We start from the raw sequence: 22,739 nt of genomic DNA, 5'->3' as shown, positions 1-22,739 counted from the left end.
AGAATTGCTTGAACCCGAGAGTCAGACATTGCAGTGAGCCGAGATCACGCCACTGCATTCCAGCCTGGATGACAAAGTGAGACTCAGTCTCAAAAAAGAAAAGAAAGAAAGAAATAGAGACCAGGTGTGGTGGCTCACATCTGTAATCCCAGCACTTTGGGAGGCTGAGTTGAGCAGATCACCCAAGGTCAGGAGTTCAAGACCAGCCTGGCCAACATAGCAAAACCCCGTCTCTACTAAAAATACAAAATTTAGCCAGCATGATGATGCACACCTGTACTTCCAGCTACTTGGGAGGCTGAAGCAGGAGAATTGCCTGAACCTGGGAGATGGAGATTGCAGGGAGCCAAGATCCCTCCATTTGCACTCCAGCCTGGGCAACAGAGTGAGACTCCATCTCAAAAATAAAAAATAAAATAAAACAGCTTTGTATGAAGGCAGCATTTATTCAGTGAAAAAAAAAAAAAAGACTCTGGAATTATTCTGGTTAAATATCAGATTAAAACCTGACTCAAAGGCCAGGTGTGGTGGCTCACACCTGTAATCCCAGCACTTCGGGAGGCTGATGCTGGTAAATCACCTGAGGCTGCAATATTGAGACCATCCTGGCCCAACATGGTGAAACCTCGTCTCTACTAAAAATACAAAAATTAGCCAGGTGTAGTGGCACACTCCTGTAATCCCAGCTACTCAGGAAGCTGAGGCAGAAGAATCACTTGAACCCAGGAGGTGGAGGTTGCAGTGAGCTGAGATCGTGCCACTGCACCCCAGCCTGGTGACAGAGCAAGACTCTGTCTCAAAAAAAGAAGCCTGACTCAAGAAGGAGTAATGCAACCAATTTGAAATGGCATTAGGAAAGCAAGTGTTACCGGATATGGTGGTTCACGCCTGCAACCCAGTACTTTGGGAGGCCAAGGCGGGGGGATCATTTGAGTTCAGGAGTTCAAGACCAGCCTGACCAACATGGTTGAAATCCTGTCTCTACAAAAAATATAAAAATTAGCTGGGCATGATGCTGTGTACCTGTGGGAGGCTGAAGTGGGAGGATTGCTTGAACCCAGAGGTGGAGGTTGCAGTGAGCCAAGATCACACCACTGAAACTCCAGTTGGGGTGACAGAGACAGACCCTGTCTCAAAAAAAAAAAAAAAAAAAAAAAAATGGCCATCTGTGGTGGCGCATGCCTGTAATCCCAGCACTTTGGGAGGCCGAAGCTGGTGGATCATGAGATCAGGAGATCGAGACCATCCTGACTAACACAGTGAAACCCGTCTCTACTAAAAATACAAAAAGTTAATCAGGCATGACGGCATGGGTCTGTAGTCCCAGCTACCCTCGGGAGGCTGAGGCAAAAGAATCACTTGAACCCAGGAGGCAGAGGTTGCAGTGAGCTGAGATCGTGCCACTACACTGCAGCCTGGGCGACAGAGCAAGACTTTGTCTCAAAAACAAAACAAAAATGCAGTGGGAAAATTTTGTGGGTGTGGAGACATTAGTCAAAAGCATCACGAAAATGTTCTAAAGGCCTGTGAGTGCCATAAGTGATCACAGCTATCCGATATCAACCATCTGTCACGTGCTGGGAATTAGACTAAAAAATTTGCATGCCTCATCACATTCAATCCTCCTAACCACCCTAGAGGATCTGGTTTAGGATCCTCATTTTATTTTACTTTTTTTTTTTTTTTTTAATCAGTCTCCATAGAGACTTTCAAACATTGCCAGTGCCGACTCTATTGCAAGTCGTCACGGCGGGGTATTGGGAAAAGTTTTCAATTAGCAATAATCGCACCTCGGATAAACCTCATTGGCTATGATACTGCCACTGCACAAAGCTTTTACTTTGTTTTATTTTATTTTTGAGAGAGTGTCTCACTTATTGCCCAGGCTGGAGTGCAGTGACATGATATTAGCTCACTGCAACCTCCACCTCCTGGGTTCAAGCCAACAATTCTAGGATCCCCATTTCAGTGAGAGAGAAACTGAGGCTCTGTTAATCATCTATTGATGTGTAACAAATTCTCCCAAAACTTAGCAACCTAAAGGAACAATAAACACTTATTATCTTATACACTTTCTATGGGTCAGGAATTTGGGAGTAGCTTAGCTGGGTAGTTATGGCTCAGGATTGCTCATGAAGCTGCATTCAAGATATTGGTCGGGTGCTGAGCGCAGTGGCTCATGTCTGTAGTCCCAGCACTGTGGGAGGCTGAGGCAGGATAATTGCTTGAACCGAGGAGGTGGAGGTTGCAATGAACAAAGATCCCACCACTGCATTCCAGCCCTGGTGATGGAGTGAGACTCCATCTCAAAAAAAAAAAAAAAAGAAAAGAAAAGAAAAAGAGATATTGGCTGGGGCTGGAAGCAGTGGCTCACGCCTGTAATCCAAGTACTTTGGGAGGCTGAGGCAGGAGAACTGCTTGAACCCAGGAGGTGGAGGTTGCAATGAGTGGAGATTGCACCACTGCATTCTAGCCCTGGTGATGGAGTGAGACTGTCTCAAAAAAAAAAAAAAAAAAAAAAAAAAAGAAAGAAAGAAAGAAAAAAAGAAAAAGAAAAAAGGTATTGGCTGGGGCTGGGAGCAGTGGCTTACATCTGTAATCCTAGCACCTGGGAGGTCGAGGCAGAAGGATGGCTTGAACTCACTAGGTTGAGCCCAGCCTAGGCAAGATAGTGAGACTCTGTCTCTACAAAAAATTTAAAAATCTAGCTGGGCATGGTGGTGTGTGCCTGTAATCCCAGGCACTTAGGAAGCAGAGGTGGGAGGATCACTTAAGCCTGGGAGGTTGAGGCTGCAGTGAGCTGATTGCACCGCTGCACTCCAGCCTAGGTGACAGAGGGAGACCCCAATCTCTCTCTCTCTCTCTCTCTCTCTCTCTCTCTCTCTCTCTTTTTTTTTTTTTTTTTTTTTGAGACGGAATCTTGCTTTGTTGCCCAGGCTGGAGTGCAGTGGCACAATCTCAGCTCACTGCAAACTTCGCCTTCTGGATTCAAGCCATTATCCTGCCTCGGCCTCCCAGATAGCTGGGATTTACAGGTGCATGCCGCCATGCCCAGCTATTTTTTTTTTTTTTTTTTTGTATTTTCAGTAGAGATGGGGTTTCACCATATTGGCCAGGCTGGTCTCGAAAGATACTCATCGGAGCCTGAGGCAGGAGGATCATTTGAGTCCCAGGAGGTCGGGGTTGCAGTGAGTCGTGATTGTGCCGTTGCACTCTAGCCTGGGAAACAGAGCAAGACTGTGTCTCAAATTTGAAAAAAAGAAAGAAATCTCTTAAACTCTCGGCTTAGTGAAAACCAGCATCCAAGATGGCTCCAGTAATTCTCACCTCCTGATATTCATGCTCTTGTGTCTCCCCTCCCACATGGAAGAGGCCTACCTGCTGATATGGTTTGGATTTGTGTCCCCACCCAAATCTCATGTAGAACTGTAACTCCAGTGTTGGAGGAGTGGCCTGGTGGGAGGTGATTGGATCATGGGGAGGGGGTGGTTTCTAATGGTTTAGCACCATCCCCCTAGTGCTGTCTCCTGATAGAATTTTCACAAGATCTGGTTGTTTAAAACTGTGTAGCACGTCCCCCTCACCCACTCTCTTCCTCCTCCTTCTGCCATGTCAGATGGGCTTGATTCTCCTTCACCTTCCACCATGATTATAAGTTTCCTGCCCAGGTGTGGTGGCTCATGCCTGTAATCCCAACACTTTGGGAGGCCGAGGCAGGCGGATCACCTGAGGTCAGGAGTTCAAGACGAGTCTGACCAACACGGAGAAATCCCATCTCTACTAAAAATACAAAAATGAGCCGGGTGTGGTGGCGCATGCCTATAATCTCAGTTACTCGGGAGGCTGAGGCAGGAGAATCATTTGAAGGGGAGCAGAGGTTGCAGTGAGCTGAGATTGCGCCATTGCACTCCAGCTTGGGCAACAAAAGCAAAACTCTGTCTTAAGAAAGAAAGTTTCCTGAGGCCTCCCACGAAGCAGAAGCCTATACAGCCTGCAGAATTGTCTGCCAATTAAACCTCTTTCCTTTATAAATTACCCAGTCTCAAGTTATGTCCTTTTTTTTTTTTTTTTTTTTTTTTTTTTGACAGAGTCTTGCTCTTGTCACCCAGACTGGAGTGAAATAGCGCAATCTTGGCTCACTGCAACCTCTGCCTCCTGGGCTCAAGCGATTCTCCTGCCTCAGCCATCTGAGTAGCTGGGATTACAGGCATCTGCCACCATACCTGGCGAATTTTTGTATTTTTAGTAGAAACAGAGTTTCACCATGTTGGCCAGGCTGGTCTTGAACTCCTGGCCTCAACTGATCTGCCTGCCTTGGCCTCCCAAAGTGCTAGGATTACAGGCATGAGCCACCACACCTGGCCTCACTCACCTAATTTCAAATTGTCTTACTCTGGAATCGATACTCTTTCCACGGCACGACACCACCTCCCAAAATCCCTTCTACAGGACATGGCCAAATGCAGGCTACAGGCTCCTGGTCCAGCCATATCCCTGTTTCACTGCTTTGCCAAAAGCTTATCTTCAGTCGGCTGGGAAATGTTTTTTATAGTGAAAGCATAGCTCAGGCTTTGTAATGGGAATTGATGAAAAGTAATTTTTACATCATCGATTTTCCTAAACCAAACTTGCTGGACATCATCTCTGGCTAGAGCTTTATTCCTTTTTTCAAATAAAAGAAAAGATGACAGCATTCATAGGGAACACAATATTTCCAGGTTACATACCATTTTGTGAAATTCTTCTCTTCAAGAGTTGAACGGAAAAGCTTCAAATCCTCGAGTTGCTGGAGAAGGTGACTGAAGGGCATTTGATTCCCTGGAGTCATGGGAAATCCACAATTTATTCTTTAATAATAAAAATTGCATGTGTAATCATGAGACCACAGAGGGTCAACTCAAATTAAAGATTTTATGGCTGGTGGTTATATTAAATCTTTTCAACAATTTATAGAAGGGATTTGAAATATGTCAAACTTATTTCTTTACTTTTTTTTTTTTGTAAGTGAAAGATTTTATTGCATTGAATCAGAGAAGGAGGAGAAAAATGATTCTAAGTTCACCCATTTCTCACCCCCGCTAATGGTCTACTGCTCATTTTACAACCAAAGGCTGGGTATTAAGCTGTCTGAAGTCGACCTCTTCCAATTAAAATGAAAGTCATAAAGCAAACTATTTCAATGATTTACAATAGTCACCCCAAATGTACACAGCACATATATCGAAGTAAGGTAAAGCATCTGAGAATTTTTATTTCTCTCACCTGGAACCAAAAGCTAAAGCTTCTTGGCAAGATTAAGGGAACATTCATTAACTTAAATATTTATAGAGTAAATGAACGTATATGTGTTCCTATGTGCGTGTTATGAAAGGAAATATGAAACTGACACTTTTTTTTTTTTCTTTGAGACACCCTTGTCTTTGTCGCCAGGCTGGAGTGCAGTGGCGTGATCTCGGCTCACAGCAATCTCTGCCTCCCGGGTTCAAGCGATTCTCCTGCCTGAGTTTCCCAAGTAGCTGGGACTACAGGCGTGCACCACCACACCCGGCTAATTTTTGTACTTCTAATACAGGCGTGTTTTCACCATGTTGGCCAGGATGGTCTCTATCTCTTGACCTCATGATCCACCTGCCTCGGCCTCCCAAGTGTTGGGATTACAGGAGTGAACCATCATGATTGGCCCTTTTATCTTATTTTTTTTTTGAGTCGGGGTCTCGTTCTGAAGCTCGGGCTACAGTGCAATGGCGCAATCATGGTTCACTGCAGCCTCAAGCTTCTGGGATCAAGTGATCCTCTCACCTTAGCTTCCCCAGCATCTGGGACTACAGGCATTCCACCATGCCTGGCTGATTGTGTGTGTGTGTGTAGACAGGAGACAGGGTCTTGCTTATTGCCCAGGCTGATCTCAAATGCCTAGTGTCAAGTGATCCTCCCAATTCAGTCTCCTAAAGTGCTGGGATTGCATATGTAAGCCACTGCACTGGCCCAGAACCAACACTTACTGAGCATCTATATTGTAGAGTTGTGATCAGTGAACCCAAACACCAATGAGACCATTCACTGAAGTCATGTGTTGTTAAGAAACGTAGCTTAGGGCTGGCCACGGTGGCTCATGCCTATAATCCCAGCACTTTGGGAGGCCAGACGGGTGGATCACGAGGTCAAGAGATCGAGACCATCCTGGTCAACGCGGTGAAACCCCGTCTCTACTAAAAATACAAAAATTGCTGGGCATGGTGGCATTAGTCTGCAATCCCAGCTACTTGGGAGGCTGAGGAAGGAGAATTGCTTGAACCCAGGAGGCAGAGGTTGCGGTGAGCCGAGATCGCGCCATTGCACTCCAGCCTGGGTAACAAGAGCGAAACTCCGTCTCAAAAGAAAAGAAAAGAAAGAAACGTAGCATATGGGGCTGGGCACGGTGGCTCACCTCTGTAATCCCAGCACTTTGAGAGACAAAGGCGGGCAGATCACGAGGTCAGGAGTTCGAGATCAGCCCGACCAACATGGCGAAACCTGTCTCTACTAAAAATACAAAAATTAGCTGGGCATGGTGGCACGTGCCTGTAGTCCCAGCTACTCAGGAGGCTGAGGCAGGAGAATCACTTGAACCCGGGAGGCGGAGGTTGCAGTGAGCCGAGATTGCGCCACTGCACTCCAGCCTGGGCGACAGAGTGAGACCCTGTCTCTAAAAGAAAGAGAGAGAGATGGCCGGGAATGGAGGCTCACGCCTGTAATCCCAGTATTTTGGGAGACCAAGGCGGGCGGATCCCTTGACGTCGGGAGTTCGAGACCAACCTGACCAACACGGAGAAACCCCGTCTCTACTAGAAATACAAAATTAGCCGGGCGTGGTGGCGCACTGCCTGTAATCCCAGCTACTCGGGAGGCTGAGGCGGGAGAAAAGCTTGAACCCGGGAGGCGGAGGTTAATGGTGAGCCGAGATCGCGCCACTGCACCCCAGCCTGAGCGACAGAGTGAGACCCTGTCTCTAAAAGAAATAGAGAGAGGTCAACCCCTACAGAACCGCGTCTGCAGTCCGGGCTTGGCGGCTTCTCTCCGCCCCTCTCTCAGTCGCAGACGCGCCCACTTTCCGCCCCGCGCGCCGGAAGTGGCCGAGTCCCGTCGGCCCCTGCGGCCCGCTCGCCGCTGCCATGGAAACGAAAGCCGCCAAGGCGCGCTCGATCGCGACGCGCCGGTTCCGGTGGGCTGATGTCCGCTACGCCGGCTGTGGGTGACGATGCTGAAGGCTAAGATCCTCTTCGTGGGGCCTTGCGAGGTGAGGCCTGGTCCGGCGCGGGAGAGGGAGCGGGGAGCCGGCCTCCGGGCCTGGCAGGCCCCCAACCACCTGGTCTGGGAGGCGGAAACCCGGGCCCACAAGGCCCATCCCGGCTGGTGCCCTCGGCCGTTCCGTGAACTCCGTGCTTTTAGACGTTGATTCCAGCCACTGCTGGGAGGGTGTAGTGGAGGCGAACCCGGTGTTATTGAGCCACCGAAGGCCCAAGGTACGGAGTGGCGTCATTGGAACCACAGCCTAGGTGTCGTGACTCTTTCCTTTGCTTCCGGGATCCCCCTAATGAATGCGTCTGTGGGTCTGGACTTCTGTTTGTTTGAGACAGGGTGTCTCGCTCTGTCGTCCACGCTGGAGTGCAGTGGTGTGATCAGAGCTCGCTGCAGCCTCGACTTCGCTGGGCTCAAGCAGTCCTCCTGAGTCCTCTGTCTCCCAGGATGGAGTGCAGTGGCATGATCTTGGCTCACTGCAACCTCCATCCCCCGGCTTCAAAAGATTCCTGCCCCAGCCTCCTTACTAGCTATTACAGGTCCACACCACCATCCCTGGCTAATTTTTGTATTTTTAGTAGAGATGGGTTTTCACCATGTTGACCAGGCTGGGCTCGAACTCCTGACCTCAAGTGATCAGCCGGCCTCACCCTCCCAAAGTGCTGGGGTTATGGCCATGAGCCACCACCCCTGGCCTAAATTTGTTAATTATTTATAGAGACAGGGTCTCACTATGTTGCCTAATACCTAGGCTGGTCTCCAACTCCTGGCTCAAGCGGTCCTCCCGCCTCAGCCTCCCAATGTGCTGGGATTACAGGTGTGAGCCGTTGCTCAAGGCCTGAGTTTTTTACTATACGGTCTTGGAACCGTTGGCTATTCATGTGTGTTTCGGGGGAGTGGTAGTGAGGATCACATCTACATGTATACTTATCATCCACAGAAATAAAGCTCAGATGGACTGAAGCTAAATGCATTAAAAAAAAAAAAAAAAAAAGCCAGGTGCTGTGGCTCATGCCTGTAATGCCAGCACTTTGGAAGCCTGAGGCGGGTGGATCACCTGAGGTCAGGAGTTCGAGACCAGCCTGACTAACACGGTGAAACCCCATCTCTACTAAAAATACAAAAATTAGCTGGGCATGGTGGTGGGCGCCTGTAATCCCAGCTACTTGGGAGGGTGAGGCAGGAGAATCACTTGAATCCAGGAGGCAGAAGTTGCAGTGAGCCAAGATCGTGCCATTGTACTTCAGCCTGGGCAACAAGAATGAAACTCCATCTAAACACACACACACACACACACACACACACACACACACACACACACATCCTTACCCTTGTAGGTGTCTCAGGCCAGGAACAGTGGCTAATGCCTACCAGCACCTTGGAAAGCCAAAGAGGGGCGATCACTTCAGCTCACGCATTCGAGACCAAACTGGGCAACATAGGGAAACCCCATCCCTACAGAAATAAAAAACTTAGCTGGGTGTGGTGGCATACACCTGTAGTCCCGCTACTCAGGAGGCTGAGGTGGAAGGATCACTTGAACCCTACAGATCGAGGCTGCAGTGATCTATGATCATGTCGCTGCACTCTAGCCTTGGTAACAGACCAAGACCTTGTCTAAAAAAAAAAAAAAAGCAATATGTATTACTCATATAATCGAGATGGAGAAACAGCTCTGTGTGAGATTGTTAGACAGCCAGCCACAAGTCCCCAGGCTGACTTTGATCCTTTCTGTGACCTTAAAGAACTCCTTGGCTAGGCGCAGTGGCTCACGCCTGTAATCCTAGCACTTTGGGAGTCGGAGGGAGGTGGATCACTTGAGGTCAGGACTTTGAGATCAGCCTAACATAGTGAAACTGCATCTCTACTGAAAATACAAAAATTAGCCAGACGTGGTGGCACATGCCTATAGTCCTAGCTACTCAGGAGACTGAGTGAGGCAGGAGAATCACTTGTACCCAGGAGGCAGAAGTTGCGGTAAGCTGAGATCACGCCATTGCACCCTAACCTGGGCAATAAGAGTGAAACTCTGTCTCAAAAAAAAAAAATTCCTAATCCCATGCTCCCTGGGCCTCAGACCAGGCTGTGCCCACTGCACTGGAGCAAGACAGTGAGGTCATAACCACCGCAGTGATCTCCGAGTGCCCGTGACCTATACTGCATCACAGTGGGTTCCAGGACACCTCTTGGGGTGCTTTTTTTTTGGTTTGCTTCTGCCTTTCAGCAAAGGCCTTTACTTGTTCTCATTTTCACAGAGTGGAAAAACTGTTTTGGCCAACTTTCTGACAGAATCTTCTGACATCACCGAATACAGCCCAACCCAAGGAGTGAGGTGAGCCCTGACCGATCTGAGTCCCAAAGAGTCAAAGAGTGTCCGACTGGCCGGGCAGGGAAGCTCACGCCTCTAATGCCCACACTCTGGGAGGCCAAAGCAGGAGGATCACTTGAACCCTGGGCAATATAGGGAGACACCCATCTCAACTAAAATAAAATGTTAGCCAGGTATGTTGACATCTGCCTGTAGTCTCAGCTACATGGAAGGCTGAAGCAGGAGGATCGCTTGAGGCCAGGAGTTAGAAGCTGCAGTGAGCTGTGACTGTGCCACTGCACTCCAGCCTGGGTGACAGAGTGAGACCCTGTTGCCATTCCTGAAGTGTTACGCGGCTTCATTACTGGTGCTGCTGCTGCTCTTCTTTTTTTTTTTTAATTTTGAGATGGAGTCTCACTCTGTCACCAGGCTGGAGTGCAGTGGTGCAATCTCCACTCACTGCAACCTCTGCCTCCTGGGTTCAAGCAATTCTCCTGCCTCAGCCTCTGGAGTAGCTGGGATGACAGGCATCCACCACCACGCCTGGCTAATTCTTGTATTTTTAGTAGAGATGGGGTTTCACCATGTTGGCCAGGCTGGTCTCGAACTCCTGATCTCAAGTGATCCTTCCACCTGGGCCTCCCAGAGTGTTGAGATTACAGGTGTGAGCCACCCCGCCCAGCGTACTGCTTTTCTTTTTCCTTTCAGGATCCTGGAATTCGAGAACCCACATGTTACCAGCAACAACAAAGGCACAGGCTGTGAATTCGAGCTGTGGGACTGTGGTGGAGATCCCAAGTATGTTTCCTTTAAATAAAGTCACTTCATCAAATGGTTTAAAATCAGCTTCCCAGGCCTGGCGCGGTGGTTTACACCTGTAATCCCAGCCCTTTGGGAGGCCGAGGCGGATGGATCACCTGAGGTCAAGAGTTCGAGACCATCCTGGCCAACATGGCGAAACCCTGTCTCTACTAAAAATACAAAATATTAGCCAGGCGTGGTGGTGGATGCCTGTAATCCCAGCTACTCGGGAGGCTGAGGAAGGACAATTGCTTGAACCCAGGAGGCGGAGATTGCAGTGAGCCAAGATCACACCATTGCACTCCAGCCTGGGTGACAGAGTGAGACTCTGTCTCAAAAAAAAAATCAGTTGCCCATGAAGCACCATGGAGTTGGGCCAAGTATATTTCCTGGCACATATGAAGAGCTTGATAGGCCGGGCACGGTGGCTTACACCTGTAATCCCAGCACTTTGGGAGGCCGAGGCGGGTGGATCACAAGGTCAAGAGATCGAGACCATCCTGGTCAACATGGTGAAACCCCGTCTCTACTAAAAATACAAAAAATTAGCTGGGCATGGTGGCGCGTGCCTGTAATCCCAGCTACTCAGGAGGCTGAGGCAGGAGAATTGCCTGAACCCAGGAGGCGGAGGTTGCGGTGAGCCGAGATCGCGCCATTGCACTCCAGCCTGGGTAACAAGAGAGAAACTCTGTCTCAAAAAAAAAAAAAAAAAAAAAAAAAAGAAGATGAGCTTGATAAAGTATTTGCTGACCTGCACTGCTTTATACACTTTAGTGATTAGGTTATGATGCAGTTAGAAGTCATCGACCTTGGCTGGGTCGGGTAGCTCACACCTGTAATCCCAGCACTTTGGGAGGCTGAGTCAGGCAGATCACGTAAGGTCAGGAGTTCAAGACCAGCCTGGCCAACATGATGAAACTTCATCTTAAAAAAAATAGGGGCCAGGCGCCATGGCTCACACCTGTAATCCAGTACTTTGGCGGGATGAGGCAGGCAGATCACCTGAGCCTCAGGAGTTTGAAACCAGCCAGGCCAACATAGTGAAACCCCGTCTGTACTAAACATATAAAAATTAGCCCAGTGTGGTAGTGTGCACCTATAATCCCAGCTACTTAGGAGGCTGAGGCAGGAAAATCGCTTGAACCCAGTAGGTGGAGGTTGCAGTGAGCTAAGATCTCCAGCCTGGGCAACAGAGCCAGACTCTGTCTCAAAAAAAAGTAATAATAATAATAAAATTTTTTCATGAAGAAATTGTCAACCTTTCCACGAAATAAAATTGATGTGGTGCACACCCATAGTCCTAGCTACTCAGAAGACTGAGGCAGAAGGATCACTTGAGCCCACATTGGAGGCTGCAGTGAGCTGTGATCCCACAACTGCACTTTAGCCTGAGAGAGCAAGACCCTGTGTCTTAAAAAAAAAAAAAAAAAAAAGGAATTCATCTACCAACTTTTATTACTAAGATATTCTTTTTAAAGTCCACAGTTAGAATCCAGAATAACCTAGGCCGGGCACAGTGGCTCATGCCTGTAATCCCAGCACCTTGGGAGGCCGAAGCAGGCGGATCACCTGAGTTTGGGAGTTAGAGACCAGACTGACCAACAAGGAGAAACCCCATCTCCACTAAAAATACAAAATTAGCTGGGCATGGTGGTGCATTCCTGTAATTCCAGCTACTCAGGAAGCTGAGGCAAGAGAACCACTCTGTCAAAAAAAAGAAAAGAAAACCCGAACAACCTAACATTCCCGCTTGTTCCTTTTCTTCCTTGCAGGTTTGAGTCCTGCTGGCCAGCCCTGATGAAGGATGCCCATGGAGTGGTGATCGTTTTCAATGCTGACATCCCAAGCCACCGGAAGGAAACGGAAATGTGGTATTCCTGCTTCGTCCAGCAGCAGTCCTTACAGGACACACAGTGCATGCTAATTGCGCACCACAAACCAGGCTCTGGAGATGACAAAGGAAGCCTGTCTTTGTGTAAGGAAACTGGAATTTCTCTTCCTCTTTTGTCTTGAGCGTTTTGGATACCTACATATTGTCTCATGTCCTAGAAACCAGCAGCTCCGTCCAGTTACTGAGCACATACTGTACCCTAGGCAATTGTTGCCCTCTCCATGTGAGTCAGAATTGCCAGGTTTGGCTGGGCATGGTGTCTCCTGCCTGTAATCCCAGCACTTTGGGAGGCTGAGGCGGGTGGATCACCTGAGGTCAGGAGTTCAAGACCAGCCTGGCCAACATGGTAAAACCTCGTCTCTACTAAAAATACAAAAATTAGCCAGGCATGATGGCAGGCGCCTGTAGTCCCAGCTACTCAGGAGGCTGAGGCAGGAGAATTGCTTGAACCCGGGAGGTGGAGGTTGCAGTGAGCTGAAATCTCACCATTACACTCCAGCCTGGGTGACAGGGTAAGATACCATCTCAAAAATATAAAAAGGCTGGGTGTGATGGCTCACGCCTGTTATCCCAACACTTTGCGAGGCAGATCACTTGAGATCAGGAGTTCAAAACCAGCCTGGCCAACATGGTGAAACCTCATCTGTACTAAAAATACAAAAATTAGCCAGGCGTGGTGGTACATACCTGTAATCCCAGCTACTCGGAAGCCTGAGGCAGAAGAATCACTTGTGCCTGGGAGGTGGAGGTTGCACTGATCTGAAATCGTGCCATTGCACTCCAGCCTGGGCAACAAGAGTGAAACTCTGTCTCAAAAACAAAAAGAAAAACAAAGCAGTATACAGAGTGGAAAGTCCTGCGTGTAGCTATTCTTGGGTATGGCTGGTGGGAGGCACTCTTTGCTGAAAGAACTTTTGTGGAGAAAAACCTCCAATTCACATGACACACACATCCCAGAGGTCACACAGTAATCCTGAAAAACAACTCCAAAAATACTCAGAAACAAAATGAAAGAGAGAATCTATTCCTTTCTGGTTTAAGAACAGAGGAATGGCCAAGCGCGGTGGCTCACACTTGTAATCCCAACACTTTGGGATGTCAAGTTGGGCGGATCAGAAGGTCAAGAGATCGAGACCATCCTGGCCAACATGGTGAAACCCTGTCTCTACTAAAAATACAAAAATTAGTTGGGCATGATGTCGCATACCTGTAATCGCAGCTACTCAGGAGGCTGAGGCAGGAGAATCACTTCAACCCGGGAGGCCGAGGTTGCAGTAAGCCGAGATGGCATCGCTGCACTCCAGCCTGGCAGCAGAGCAAGACTCCATCTCAAAAAAAAGAAAAAGCAGGGGACCTGGAGGGTGGTTTCTGAAGTTTCCGTCCTGTGACCAGGTGGCAGTATAGCAAAACCTTTCTTTGTTCACTGGCATCAGGAAAGACAACTTGGTCTGTGAACTTCAGAAAGTTAAACAGATGTCTTCTAGAAATTTTACTGGGAGCTAGAAAGAGTCCCTCATTGAGACTGCTTGTCCAATGAACCTTATTTTCATTTTCAAGCGCCACCCTTGAACAAGCTGAAGCTGGTGCACTCAAACCTGGAAGATGACCCCGAGGAGATCCGGATGGAATTCATAAAGTATTTAAAAAGCATCATCAACTCCATGTCTGAGAGCAGAGACCGGGAGGAGATGTCAATCATGACCTAGACAGCCTCCACCTGGGGCTGCCACAGCCCTAGTGAAATCGGCGTCTTTCTTGGTGCAGATCTGAAACTGCATCCAGCTGCTGATGTTGTCTTCTCCCTGTGACTGCAGAGGAAGTGTTTCTACCTGCAGGAAGGCCCCAGTCCTGCTCAGACTGTGCTCTGTCCTGAGTTCAGCTGAGAAAATCCTATCATCGATTTCTGATTTCCTGACCCCAGAACTTCCCAAAGAGCTGTAAAATAGAGAGATTTACCACCTTCACGAATGTCCACTTACACAGTTTGTGGAATTGTAACTGTTGTAGCCCAATAATACAACAGTAGTTCAATCCACGTGTATGGGCTTGAATATGATTTTCATTCTTTGATTCACCCAAAAAATACTGACCGGTTGAGTGCCTGCTGTGTGTGCACCGCTGTTCTAGCTGCTGACTGTAGACAGCATACATGAAAAAGACGGAAATCCCCACCCTCGTGGAACTCATTACATTTTCCTAAATGTTAGATTAGTGCAAAATAATCGTGGTTTTTGCCATTTTTAATTTTTAACAGCAAAATCCCCAATTACTTTTGTGCCAACCTAATAGTAAGGCAGATTCAGAAACTTGAGTGCAATGTCTTGGATATGCAAAAAAGGAAATAAAAACGCATTCTTCATTTTCTTTAAGAGTTCTAGGCCAGGCGCAGTGGCTCACACTTGTCATCCTGCACTTCAGGACGCCGAGGCAGGCGGATCACTTGAGGCCAGGTGTTCGAATCCAGCCTGCCCAACATGGCAAAACCCCATCTCTACTAAAAATACAAAAATGAACCTGGCATGCTGGCAGGTGTCTATAATCCCAGCTACTCGGGAGGCTGAAGCAGGAGAATTAATTGAACCCAGGAGTTGGAGGTTGCAGTGAGCCAAGATTGCACCACTGCACTCCAGCCTGGGCAATAGAGCAAGACTCAGGTCTTAAAAAAAAAAAAAACTTGATGGGGAAATCAAGAATGTGATAGACTAGAAAAGGAATGTGGTTGGTGAATATTTTCAAAGTAGTTACAATAAGAAATGCATTGCTATTTTCATTATAAGCCTAAAAGATTTACCTGGTCATTCAGGGATTTTTCTTTTCTTTTCTTTTCTTTTTTAAATTTTTTAATTTACATACCCAATTCCTGAAGAGGGGATTTTTTCAAATTTTAAAAGTTATCGGCGGGGCTTGATGGCTCACACCTCCTAATTAGTGCATGCCTGGCTAATTTTTATATTTTTTTGTAGAGATGAGGTTTCACCATGTTAACCAGGCTGATCTCAAACTCCTGACCTCAGGTGATCCACCCACCTCAACTTCCCAAAGTGCTGGGATTACAGGCCTGAGCCATTGTGCCCAGCCCATACACAACTTCTAAAAAACTTTTCATAACACCAAATTGGTAAACATGTTCAAGAGATTTAATGCACAGAATCACTAGATACGGTGAGTTTATGGTTTATTGTAGAAGCGAGTTTGTTTTAATCATTTTAGGAGTTCTTTTTCTTTTTTTTAAGCAGGTTTTCATTTTTCCAAAAATTGCACCAAGGTAAAGCAAAGCTGTAGTTGATGCGGGTGTGTTGTTCAGGCGTTAGCAGTACTGCCCTCGCTATGCGCGCATTGGACAGTAGCGCAACCCCAAGGAAGCGATAGCTTTTTTTTTTTTTTTTTTTTTTTTGAGACGGAGTCTTGCTCTGTTGCCCAGGCTGGAGTACGGTGGCACAATCTCGGCTCACTGCGAAGTCTGCTCCCCGGGTTCAAGCGATCCTCCTGCTTCAGCCTCCCAAGTAGCTGGGATTACAAGCGCATGCCACCATGGCAAGCTAAATTTTGTATTTTTAGTAGGCACGGGGTTTCACCATCTTGGCCAGGCTGGTCTTGAACTCTTGACCTTGTGATTCACCCACCTCGGCCTCCCAAAGTGCTGGGATGACAGGCATGAGCCACCAGGCCTGGCCATGGAGTTACTTTTCATTCATAATTGTTATGTTTGTAACTTTTTAACATAACCAACAAGAAAATCGGCTAAGTGGATGAAATGGTAGATGTATCTCTTTTCAGCTGAGAGTGGGAGAAAAAGTTGAGGCACCTAAAGGAGATGAATAAAAATGCTTCTTTTTTTTGAGACAGAGTTTCACTCTTGTTGCCCAGGCTAGAGTGCAATGGAGCAATCTCTTGTCTCCCGGGTTCAAGCGATTCTCCTGCCTCAGCCTCCCAAGTATCTGGGATTATAGGCATGCACCACCACCATGCCTGGCTAATTTTGTATTTTTAGTAGAGACGGGGTTTCTCCATATTGGTCAGGCTGGTCTCGAACTCTTGACCTCAGGCGATCCACCTGCCTCAACCTCCCCAGGTGCTGGGATTACAGGCGTGAGCCACTGCGCCTGGCCGTGTCTGTCACTTTCACAGTGAGGAAGGCTGACATGTAGCTGTGTAGGCAATCTGTTGGAGAGAGTGGCTTTTCTAGACCATGCCAATTCCCTGGCAATTTATTTTGAACCACATTCACCTGTTAGGATTACTGTGAGTACTATTAATGTTAACTGAACAAAATCATCTTTCCATGACTGCTGCCTAACAAAAATCAATCTCACAAAATTGGCTACCTCAAAAAGCAATGATTTTCATTTTCACCTTTAATGATTATCCAAGACCCCAGTGTAACAACCCAGCAGATTTTGTTCACACGAATGGCCAGAGTATAATGATTTAAATCTCTTTGAATTGAGAAAAAGGCTTCAGATTTTAAGTTTTGAGAGTTTTTTTTTTCTACTTGGTCTAGTCTATCATTGAAACTTTCAAGTGTACTTCGTATTTCATACATTGATTTCCTCAGTTCCATATTTGCTGTGTACTCTGGAAAACTCAGTATCTGGTTGATAGCTACGTCAACTATATCCACAATTGCTATTGACATTTTGTTCCTTTCTTTTTTAATTAAAAAAATTTTTTTAATGACGGGGTTTCACCACGTTGGGCAGGCTGGTCTTGAACTCCTGACCTCAGGTGATCTGCCCGCCGTGGCCTCGGAAGTGCTTGGATCACAGGCGTGAGCCACGGCGCCCGGCGACGTTTTGTTCCTTTCTTTTTCAGAAGTCTCTTGTAAACCCCTAATCTTGGTTAAAATTAATATGCCCAATTCTCTATCTGACAATTCTTCAATTTCTTTTGGATGGGCATCTGCTGCTGGAAAATCACTGGGCTCCTTTGGAGGCGTCCCATTTCCTTGCTTTTGCATGTCTCTTGTGTCCTTCTGTTGAGATCTGCCCATCCTGTGTAAATTGCTTCTTCCAAGTTTGTGAATTCGCTTCCTAGGGGAGCACTTCTTCCTGAAAAGGTAGATACGGTGTTGGTTCGGTGGCACTTTGATTTGGGGTAGTACCACAGGCTCTGAATGATTTCTTGGGTGGCCTAGGGTGTGGTTATTAGTAGAAGCTGTGGTTGCTGGCGACTAGGAGGCTAAGGTGGGCCAGTCTTTGGGACCCAGTGGTGACCTGAGCTTGCCTCTTCTTGAACCCCAGAGCGACGCAGGCTGGCTCTGGCGTTAATGGAATCAGGGGAGCAATTCGGTGTCCTGTAAGTGCCCGGCTCGATCCTGGTAGTGGCAGCCCCAGCTGAGCTTGCGGTTGATCCCAGGCCCAGGAGCAGTCGGTGTGATGTGGGTGAGGGCAGTCACAGTTGAGGGACAACCCTCTGGAACCCAGGCAGTCCCTGCTGGGTGTTGTAAACCCCTGGGTGTTGGAGGTGGCTGCCACAGGTTGGGCGGGCAGGCGAGGTCCCTTGCCTGCAGGTGGCCTGGGATGGTACCCCACAGGCTGGGACGTCGAGCTCAGACCCCGGGGAGGAGTGTTCAGGCGCCAACAGTGGCGGACAAGGCCGAGCGCAGCCCCCAGTCCCCAGGCCCCTGGCCCCATGCTTAAGACCCAGGGGACTGTGCTGAGGTCCCCGGGGTTCGGGCGCTGGCTGTGATGGACACCGGAGGGCTGCTCCCAAGGCTGCGAGCCCAAAGCTCAGGCGGGACAGGGCGGTTGGCTCGCGTCTGGGTCCCGCGGCAGCTGCAGGGTTATTTGACTCCTGAAAACGCCCGGCCTCCCCGCTCCCTCCCTGGCATTCAGCGGGCTTTACCCCAGGCCGGGCAGGAGCTGCCCTCGGGGCTGGACTCGGGACTAGGGCTGGCGGGGGCTGCAGCTGCAGCTGCTCAGGGCAGGGAAGCCCGTGGGCTCCACGTGGGCTGCCGCCACGCCGCTGGGGAATCTCTCCGCCGCTGCCCGCTGGTCTGGAGGCCCGCGAGGGTCGGGGGCTGTGAAGTCCGTGGGGGGACTGCGGAGCGCCGGGGTCTCTCACTCATCCTTTCCCCGCGCTGGAGCTGCAGGCGGTCCCCGCAGATCCGATTTCTCCACGCGGGCTGCCCGGCGGCCTCTGCTCCGCTGCTTGGGCTCCCCGGGGCTTCTCGGCTGGATGCCGCGTTCTCTCAGCCGATCTGCTGCAAGGGTGAGAAGCTGCCGGCCCCCTGGGTTCCCTGAGGAGGCGGGAGCCGGCTGCATCTGCCCGGCCATCTGGAGCCCGTGGTCCTAGGTGGGAACCGGTCCCACCTCCGCGAGTTACTCAAGAGCGTTCCCTGGAGGCTCCGAGTCGGCCCCGCCCTCCCCTCGGGACTGCACCAAACTCCGTGTGCGCACAGGTGTGTTTGCTAACAGAAACGGGAGCACACTATTAGCACTTTTTTTTTTTTTTTTTTTTTTTTTTTTTGAGACAGAGTTTCACTCTTGTTACCCAGGCTGGAGTGCAATGGCGCGATCTCGGCTCACCGCAACCTCCGCCTCCTGGGTTCAGGCAATTCTCCTGCCTCAGCCTCCTGAGTAGCTGGGATTACAGGCACGCGCCACCATGCCCAGCTAATTTTTTGTATTTTTAGTAGAGACGGGGTTTCACCATGTTGACCAGGATGGTCTCGATCTCTTGACCTCGTGATCCACCCGCCTCGGCCTCCCAAAGTGCTGGGATTACAGGCTTGAGCCACCGCGCCCGGCCTACTATTAGCACTTTTTACGCTGGTCAATACTCGCCTGCAATTCCAGCACTTTGGGAGGCCGAGGATTACCTGAGCACTTTGGGAGGGCGGATTACCTGAGGTCGCGACTTCGAGACCAGCCTGACCAATATCGAGAAATCCAGTCTCTACTAAAAACACAAAATAAGCCGGGCGTGGTGGCGCATGCTTGTCAACCCAGATACGCGGAAGGCTGAGGTGGAAGAATTGCTTGAACCCGGAAGGCGGAGGTTGCGGGAAGCCGAGATCGCACCATTGCACTCCAGCCAGGGCAACAAGAGCAAAACTCCGACTCGGAAAAAAAAAAAGTAAGGATGGAATGAGATGACTGGTCACGGCCTTCTAGGTGTTGTCGCTGCACTCAACCATTTTGTATTCCGTGCTGAACAGACCAGTGTGTGCCATGCCTGTGCTATCATGCAGGTAAGATAAGGCTACTTTCTATCTGTGAGAGATGTCACAAGAACACAGGAAAGTCAAAGCTAAAACAGCCTAGTCACAGGGGAACTCAGTAGCTCAGCACGTGGCTCAGTGTGTGGAGCCAGTGTGTCTATGAATGCGATCATGTGGTCCAGGTACAGTGGCTCATGCCGGTAATCCCAGCACTTTGGGAGACTGAGGCAGAGGGTTGCTTGAGACCCGGCTGGGCAACATAGTGAGACCCTCACTCTACAAAAACATACATTTTTGTTTTTAATTATCCAGGCATGGTGGCACCCACCTGTTATCCCAGCTACTCTGGAGGCTCACGTGGGACAGTTGCTTGAGCCCAGGATATAGAGGCTGTAGGGCACCCATGTTTTTGCCACTGCTGTCTAGCCTGGGCAATAGAACAAGAGGGAGGGAGGGGTTTGGTGGCTCACACCGGAAGGGAAGGAGGGAGGAGAAGGGCTTGGTGGCTGACGCCTGTAATCCCAGCACTTTGGGAGGCTGAGGTGGACAGATCACCTGAGCTCAGGAGTTTGAGACTAGCCTGGCCAAAATGGTGAAACCCAGTCTCTACTAAAAATACAAAAATTAGGTGGGCCTGGTGGCGCATGCTTCTAATCCTAGCTATTCAGGAGGCTGAGGCAGGAGACTCACTTGAACCCGGGAGGCGGAGGTTGCAGTGAGCCAGGATTGTGCCACTGCACTCCAGCCTGGGCTCCCCTAATTGTTGAGAATTACATGAATATCAGGCCATGGCTGGGCTTTCTCAATAAATGTACTCTTAGGCAGGAAATGAATGTTTATGTTTTAAAAAGCAAAACCAAAGAAATTAAATGAGGGGAGGAGGAAACTCTTTTAAATGTGAAAAACAGATGACATAGTTTTGACATGACTTCTAAACTGCTTCCTCAGTTAAATAAATCTTCGCGTTTATGATAAGGGCCATTCTTCCTACTAAGGGAAAAGCGGGTATACATGTTGTGTCTGCCAACTATTCCCACTTCAAAAGGAAAGTTCTGGTGCTTTGATAGGAGCAGCATTCCTATCTAGACTTTTTGATAGGCTTTAAAGCATGCATCTTGACCAGGCTCGGTGGCTCATGCCTGTAATCCCAGCACTTTGGGAGGCCACGGTGGGTAGATTGCCTGAAGTCAGGAGTTTGAGACCAGGCTGGCCAACGTGGTGAAACCCCGTCTCTACTAAAAATACGAAAATTAGCCAAGATCGCGTCATTGCACTCCATCCTGGGCAACAAGAGGGAAACTCCCTCTCAAAAAGAAAAAGAAAGAAAGAAAAATTAGCTGGACGTGGTGGTGCATGTTTATAATCCTAGCTACTTGGGAGGCTGAGGCAGAAGAATTGCTTGTACCTGGGAGGTGGAGTTGCAGTGAACCCAGATCACTCCACTGCACTCCAGCCTGGGCAACAGAGTGAGACTCCATCTCAACCAATCAACCAACCAACAGAAACACTCATAAAACCAGGCTGTGTATTGATTAGTTGATGAAAATGCCGTGACAGGCTCACAGGAACCTGCCCTTGTATTTCACCTAGGAACAATGTTCAGCTTTTGCTAATTTGGCGTTCTTGGTGATGTTATGGAACATTAGTTACTGTGAATACCAAGAATCAACATCTCCATCAAATGTCAAGGCTTCCAAGTTAGTTCAGTCTCTGGGATGAATAGTTAATGTTTATGGTTATAACCCACTTCCTCTACCTTCTCCCCAAGGCACTGTGAGGGTGCTGCATGCAAAGGATTGGATTTTTGGAAAGGATTTGTGTCCTTTCCATTGACAGCCGCCCGGTTCCGTTCTGGCTGCCACACCGGCCATCTCCTGGGAGGTCCAACACTGGTGAGGCTTTGTCCACACATCCCAACACCAGGAGTCCCCAGGCGGACTCTGCCCCATGCTTGCTGGGCTGAGGCCATCTGACAGCTCTGTCCTCTAGCCAGTCCGAGGTTTGTCTCTGTGGTAGGATCCTTTTACCCTAGGCCAGTCCACTCTCAGTTCTCTGTCTCCTAAGAGGATGACGTAATTTCCTGAGGAATCAAAAATATCAGGCCACCCATAGTAGCTAATGTCTGTAATCCCAGCACTTACGGAGGCTGAGGCAGGCAGATCACCTGAAGTCAGGAGTTCGAGACCAACCTGGTCAACATGTTGAAACCCCGTCTCTACTAATAATACAAAATTTAGCCCCATGTGGTCGCGGGCTCCTGTAACCCCAGCTACTGCGGGGGCTGAGGCACAAGAATCCCTTGAACCAGGGAGGCAGAGGTTGCAGTGAGCCAAGATTGCGCCACTGCATTCCAGCCTGGGTGACAACATGAGACTCTGTCACCAAAAAAAAAAAAGAAGAAGCCAGAAGCAGTGGCTCACGCCTGTAATCCGAGCACTTTGGGAGGCTGAGGCGGGTGGATCATGAGATCAGGAGTTTGAGTCCAGCCTGACCAACATGGTGAAACCCCATCTCTACTAAAAATTCAAAAATTAGTCAGGTGTTGTGGCGCACACCTATAATCCCATCTACTCAGGAGGCTGAGGCAGGAGAATCACATGAACCTGGGAGGCGGACGTTGCAGTAAGCTGAGATCGCACCACTGCACTCCAGCCTGGATGACAGAATATGACGCCATCTCAATAAGTAAACAAATACATAAATACATAAGAGCTTCCGCAAGTTCACCGTGCATGCAAATCAACTGAGATCTCATTGAAAATGCAGGCTCGAGGCTGGACACAGTGGCTCAGGCCTGTAATCCCAGTACTTTGAGAGGCTGAGGTGGGCAGATTCTTGAGCTCAGGAGTTCCAGACCAGCCTGGGCAGCATAGCAATCTGTCTGTGCTAAAAATACAAGAAAAAATAGCCAGATGTCGTGGCATGCTCCTGTGGTCCCAGCTGCTTGGGACTCGAGAAGATGAAGTGGGAGGATCCCTTGAGCCTGGCAAGTGGAGATTGCAGAGTGAGCCAAGACCAGGCGGGGCCCCTGCACTCCAGCCTGGGTAATGGGGAGAATCTGTCTCAGAAAAAAAAAAAAAAGTCAATGTTTAAAAGAAAAGGAGCTTAATGCCAGGCACGGTGGCTCACGTGTGTAATCCCTGCACTTTGGGAGGCCAAGGCGGGCAAATCACGAGATCAAGAGATTGAGACCATCCTGGCCAACATGGTGAAACTCCATCTCTACTAAAAATACAAAAATTAGCTGGGCGTGGTGGTGCATACCTGTAGTCCCAGCTACCGTACTCGGGAGGCTGAGG

The 22,739-nt window shown here is 48.9% G+C and overlaps 1 protein-coding gene and 2 non-coding genes across 4 annotated transcripts; 1 reads left to right on the top strand and 2 right to left on the bottom strand.

Moving 5' to 3' along the window:
* Positions 1-1,694: 1,694 nt before the first annotated feature.
* Positions 1,695-1,835, bottom strand: LOC120360461 (U4 spliceosomal RNA). The gene has a single exon (XR_005576952.1). It is a non-coding gene; the product is annotated as a U4 spliceosomal RNA (small nuclear RNA).
* Positions 1,836-7,105: 5,270 nt separating this feature from the next.
* On the top strand, positions 7,106-14,954 carry IFT22 (intraflagellar transport 22). Of its 2 annotated transcripts, none has more exons than XM_003934147.4 (5): positions 7,106-7,276; positions 9,534-9,610; positions 10,295-10,384; positions 12,160-12,362; positions 13,836-14,954. In XM_003934147.4, the coding sequence occupies exons 1-5, from the start codon at positions 7,238-7,240 to the stop codon at positions 13,982-13,984; spliced, it is 558 nt and encodes a 185-aa protein (XP_003934196.1). In that variant the 5' UTR covers positions 7,106-7,237; the 3' UTR covers positions 13,985-14,954. The 2 variants fall into 2 exon arrangements, with proteins under 2 accessions (XP_003934196.1, XP_074246385.1); XM_074390284.1 differs by lacking the exon at positions 7,106-7,276 and adding an exon at positions 7,295-7,502.
* A 568-nt stretch (positions 14,955-15,522) lies between these two features.
* Positions 15,523-15,643, bottom strand: LOC120360444 (U4atac minor spliceosomal RNA). Its single transcript, XR_005576941.1, has one exon. It is a non-coding gene; the product is annotated as a U4atac minor spliceosomal RNA (small nuclear RNA).
* Positions 15,644-22,739: the final 7,096 nt, after the last annotated feature.

Source organism: Saimiri boliviensis, chromosome 20, assembly GCF_048565385.1.
Source record: "Saimiri boliviensis isolate mSaiBol1 chromosome 20, mSaiBol1.pri, whole genome shotgun sequence".
Classification (NCBI taxonomy): Eukaryota; Metazoa; Chordata; class Mammalia; order Primates; family Cebidae; genus Saimiri; species Saimiri boliviensis.
This window is presented reverse-complemented; position numbering and strand designations above follow the sequence as displayed.

Excerpts from the sequence above, each read along its gene's own strand:
- IFT22 (XM_003934147.4), top strand. The coding sequence starts at position 7,238 with ATGCTGAAGGCTAAGATCCTCTTCGTGGGGCCTTGCGAG. Across the intron at positions 7,277-9,533 it reads TCTTCGTGGGGCCTTGCGAG|AGTGGAAAAACTGTTTTGGC; the intron begins GTGAGGCCTGGT and ends TCATTTTCACAG. Across the intron at positions 10,385-12,159 it reads GACTGTGGTGGAGATCCCAA|GTTTGAGTCCTGCTGGCCAG; the intron begins GTATGTTTCCTT and ends TCTTCCTTGCAG.